The 5,439-nt window shown below is 30.9% G+C and overlaps 1 protein-coding gene across 1 annotated transcript; it reads right to left on the bottom strand.

The window, feature by feature from the left end:
• Nucleotides 1-1,339: 1,339 nt before the first annotated feature.
• Nucleotides 1,340-2,702, bottom strand: LOC139876955 (uncharacterized). Its single transcript, XM_071864354.1, has one exon. The coding sequence runs from the start codon at nt 2,410-2,412 to the stop codon at nt 1,501-1,503; it is 912 nt and encodes a 303-aa protein (XP_071720455.1). The 5' UTR covers nt 2,413-2,702; the 3' UTR covers nt 1,340-1,500.
• Nucleotides 2,703-5,439: the final 2,737 nt, after the last annotated feature.

Raw genomic sequence — 5,439 nt, 5'->3', positions numbered from 1 at the left:
CTACTTCATTCGTTGTAACTTTCATTGTTTATACATAAAAACAGGTAATTTAAAAAAAAAAATACTACTATTATTATTATTATTATTATTATTATTATTATTATTATTATTATTATTATTATTATTATTATTATTATTATTATTATTATTACTCTATGTAAAGATTGTAGTTTACTAAATTATTAATTTTATATCTGTACATAAATTTCATTATTTTATCTCAAATTGAGACATTCAAATAACGAAATGATGTAAAGGAAATAATTACTAGTAAGTTTATCAAAATATATATTGCTTGAGTATTAAAAAAATAAAAAGAAAGATGAGGTTGAAAATGAAGAGTGATGATGAGAGGGAAAGTTGACCAAAATCAAAATGAAGATTTTTGCTTGGAATGGACTCATTCAGAATTAGACAACTTTTGCTTCTACTCAGAATATGTTCTTTTAACCAATCATTAAACCCACTTTAAGCAAATCACCATTCACCATAATCATGCCATTCATTATCATCCATATAATCTAGTCAGCAATCAATCTAAAGCAAGAAAGTTATTCTTGGGCAATATGTAAAACAAAGGATTGAATTTTTCAAGTCCAAATTGATTTGGGCTAGCATATGGGCCATTAGCCCAATACTTTAGAAGTCCTTTGCTAGAAAAATTTTAGTCCAACAAAACATGTATGTCTTACCTCTCTAGTAGTAAACGCTATAACAATGTCACAGTTTTACTTTCTATCATCATTCAAGATAATGAAAACCAAAGTACCATTTTTCTCAATAAGAGCATTTTGAGTGTAGAGTAAAAGTGAGTTCAGTTTGTTGCAAGTGACGATATTCACAGTGTGATGTGAGCGATGACATTCACAATGTGATGAGAGTGATGATACAGAATGCTATAGCGAAAAATATACTAACTGTTTTAGATAAGTAGCGGTATGTTCGTCTCTTGTTTAGCAAAAGACATGATTCTATAACATTCTAAGGTTTAAAACAGTATATAAAACAGTCATAAGTAATTAATGAACCGAATTAGAGTCGAGCAGGAACAATTTGAGTTCGGCTCGTTTAACTATTATTCAGTTCGAACTCGACTCAAGTTCAATTAACTCGTTCAATTATTAAAGAGTTTTCAAGCAAGTCGAGTCGAATATTAGTTTTTTAATACTCGGCTCTTGAAATTAAGCGAACAATATTATTTGTTCGAACTCAGACTCAAGTTAGAAATCGTTATAACTCGAATTCGAAATAAACGAGCTCGAATTTGAAATAAACGAGCTCGAACTCGAATAGCTAGTTAAAAGCCCTAGTCATAAGTATTAATAAAACATAAACAGCATTGCCATTCCAATTCCAAATATATTTAAGAATACAATCATATGAACATCAAATTGTATAAAACTCTTTAGCAGCTAAGTATTTTAAGCATCTATTTGACCTACATCTGTTCTCAACTATCTTCAACGTTCAACGCGAAGCTTCATTCTAAAAACCCTTGAATTAAGGGCTCAGATCGGCCTGCATAATACCAGCAACACTCGACATCGAATGTCGATCAATAAGCTCAAACTCTTCTTCATCCTGTTCATCAGGGTGATCACGAAAATACGACTCAACAAAACTTTCTGCAGACATAAGATTCGGCATTGTATCCATTCGGTTCGGCAAATCTGCTACACCATCCGCTGATGTCACATATCCCGTAACTCGATCATGTGATTCTCGTACCCTTCGTATCCCTCGAGAAGTGAAAATCCTATCTAACAACGGGGTAACGGGCCCCTCTTGTGGATTTTCGGGAACTGGGTCACGAGTAATGTCAAATCTATTATCGAGTCTTCGAATCATATCAAACATTGGGGCGTTAAGTTTGTCTCGTTGAAAAGCTTCTCTCCAGTTTTCGATCCTATTAGCTTCCGGTCTGCTAGGAATTTCGACACTCGAATTTTTATTTTCTTTAAGTGTACGATTTACACGACTGTAAATGGGCGTTATAGTTTCATTCGTAACTTCACCTTTACAATTCGGACATTCATTTGCTTTCGAGTGAACAAATAGCCATTGATAGAGACACGCCCAACAAAACAAGTGACCGCAACAAGTCACAACCGGATCGTTCGCCAAATCCAAACATATATTACAATCGAAAAAGCTAACATTATCGTTCCTATCAACACAATCGTCACTAGTTTTAATCCTCTTTAAAGGACGTTCCCGAACATTATCACAACTATTACCTCCTGCTAAACGCAGAGCCGAAACAGGAATATGTCTCGAAAGTGACGAAAATCGATGCAAAGGGGTTGAATGGTTTGAAATTACATCACTTGTTATCCCAATTTGAGGAGGATGATCATCAGGTACCAAATTCAGGTCAAAATTCATTGCGTTCTGCTGTATATGATCACCCATTTACAGATATAAAATCCCCAAATCAAAATTATCAAACCAACATCATCAAAATCCTAACTTTTCACTAATTCCTATTCAATCAACAACATCAAAACCTTAACTTTTCATTAATCTCTAATTCTGCAGCACAAACCCAATATAAAAAAATAAAACCCACAAAATTTTTCAAACCAAAAGCATCAAAACCCTTACTTTTTATCAATCACTGTATATGTAGCACAGCCCCCATGTGTAGATACAGAATCTTGAATTTTTGTTTGAGACAAAATTATCAAATTCCTAACTTATTTCAATTTAATAATCAGGGAAAAAAACCCAATTGTTTAAAATATCGCAAGCATATAACCTGCAATTAAGCAAGGTTGAACAAAAAACTCAAAAACCAAAATTAGAGTTTTCTACTACAAAAAGAGTTAAAGATCAAGAACCTTGATTGAAGCGGAGATGCGAGTACTTCATGTGTAGTAGAACCGATCGAGAGGTAAATTCGCCATTGATTAAATGAGTTGAGTGAGATTGAGAAACACTTAAGTTTTGAGTTTGGTGGCTTCGGGGAAATTCAAGTACAATTAACAAAAAGATATATCTTCATATTAGTAGCCCTTGAATTTACATTTTATAGCAAAACTAGTAGTTTAAGTTTATGATAGGAATTAATACTAATAAAATCAAGGTTTATAATTATTATTATGTCATCATGTGTTAAAAGATTAAACATTGATTTTTTAGATATTTAGATGATGTCATAAACGTGTCACTCTTCAAATCACCTACTATTAATTAATTACTTAAATATTTATAATTATGAAATAATTATTAATTACGTGAATACGGGAGCAAACATATATGATCATTGTTTTTCTTTCTCTTGTTCACAAATGAATCGATCTACTATCTACTATCTACTATCTATATCATGTTAAAAGAGCGAACAGAACTTACAATTCTACAATCGAACACTTTATTAGAAAACTTTACAAAAAAGAAATATTATATCATACAGTTTGTACAAACTGGCTTGTCTCAATAATGAAACAAGAGAAACACGCGAGTGAAAATATAGTTGAACTTAATTAGTTCATATATAATCAAATCATTTTGTTTATTAATTGTTTATTTAAAATTGTAGCATTTCTCTTTTTAAAATTGTCCATATGTTTTTTATTAAAAAAACGACTTATCGTTATATAACTTGGAGATGGAAAAATATTTTCTTACTTTTTCTCTCTATAATAACACTATTTCTATTTAGCTAGATTTTTTAACATTAATTTGAGTTCCTATTTAAACAAATATAATACCCGCACGTGTATTCAGTGGCTTGCCACAAGGATGAAGGCCGATTAAGATTTGACATATTGTACCGACCCAAGAATAATTCATTCATGTTTTGGATTGTTCTATTACCTTGGTTCCACCAATGAAATACCCTAGACCAAAACTCTTTCGCGAACCTCCAATGGATAAGTATATGATCCACTGTTTCCGTGTCTTCGTCACATACTGGGCACCTAACCGTGTCTAAGTCTACACCACTTTTATCCAACTCTACTTGGACCAGTAATCTTCGTCTTTGGCCTCGCCAAACAAATAACCTCAACTTTTGCGGAACAATAGGGTTACACATGAAAGGACCCGTCCTAATCCATCTGGACGAATACATTACATTTGGTTACATCGCGAGGTACTTGACCTCTATATGATACATTTTACAAACATTGCATTCGTTTTTGAAAAGATAATCTTTCATTACATCGAAAGTTGACGGCATGCATACCATTTCATAATATATCTAACTATAATTGACGTAATAATAATCTTGATGAACTCAACGACTCGAATGCAACGTCTTTTGAAATATGTCATGAATGACTCCAAGTAATATCTCTAAAGTGAGCAAATGCACAGCGGAAGATTTCTTTCATACCTGAGAATAAACATGCTTTCAAGTGTCAATCAAAATGTTGGTGAGTTCATTAGTTTATCATAATCATTCATTTTCATCATTTTAATAGACCACAAGATTTTCATTTCTCATAAATATACGTCCCATGCATAGAGACAAAAATCATTCATGTGGATTGAACACCTTGTAACCGACATTAACAAGATGCATATAAGAATATCCCGTATCATTCCGGGAAATCCTTCGGACATGATAAAAACGAATTCGAAGTACTCAAGCATCCGGTACTTTGGATGGGGTTCGTTAGGCTCAATAGATCTATCTTTAGGATTCGCGTCAATTAGGCGTGCACTAATTCTCAAAATTAGTGATGTTCCCTAATTCTTAGGCTACCAAGCAAAAAGGGGCATATTCGGCTTCGATCATTCAACCATATAATGTAGTTTCGATTACTTGTGTCTATTTCGTAAAACATTTATAAAAATTTCGCATGTATTCTCAGCCCAAAAATATAAAGGGTAAAAAGGCAAATGAAACTCACAATATTGTATTTTGTAGTAAAAATACATATGACGATATTGAATAATGCAGGGTTGGCCTTGAATTCACGAACCTATATCATTTGTATATTCATTAATACATATAATCATAGTCGAACAAATATTTATATTATTATTAATGATATAATTTATATATTTAATGTTTTATAAGTTTTATTATTATTATTTACCTATTTTCATTTCATATATATAAATATTAATATAGTTAAGTTGTACGTATTAAATATACTTATATACAAATATCATTTATTTGTTACATTAATGATAATACCAAAATAGTGATAATAATTAATTAGGTTTAATATTAATGTTGAAAATAATATTTTTGGGTAATAACATTTGTCACTTTATTTGTAGTAATAATGATAGTGATAATAATAATATTAATAAAGTAATAACAATAAGATTTAAAAATGTAACTTTTAATAAAAAGAAAAATCTTAATACTCATGATAATAATAATACTTTTAATAATAAAGATGATAAAATAATGTTTATATAAAGTTGTGTCGATAATAATAATACTAATAGTATTGATAATAATATCAAAAATAACCATTT

This window comes from Rutidosis leptorrhynchoides, chromosome 11, assembly GCF_046630445.1.
Source record: "Rutidosis leptorrhynchoides isolate AG116_Rl617_1_P2 chromosome 11, CSIRO_AGI_Rlap_v1, whole genome shotgun sequence".
Lineage (NCBI taxonomy): Eukaryota > Viridiplantae > Streptophyta > Magnoliopsida > Asterales > Asteraceae > Rutidosis > Rutidosis leptorrhynchoides.
Note: the sequence above shows the minus strand (reverse complement) of the source record. Positions and strands in the feature narration are given on the sequence as shown.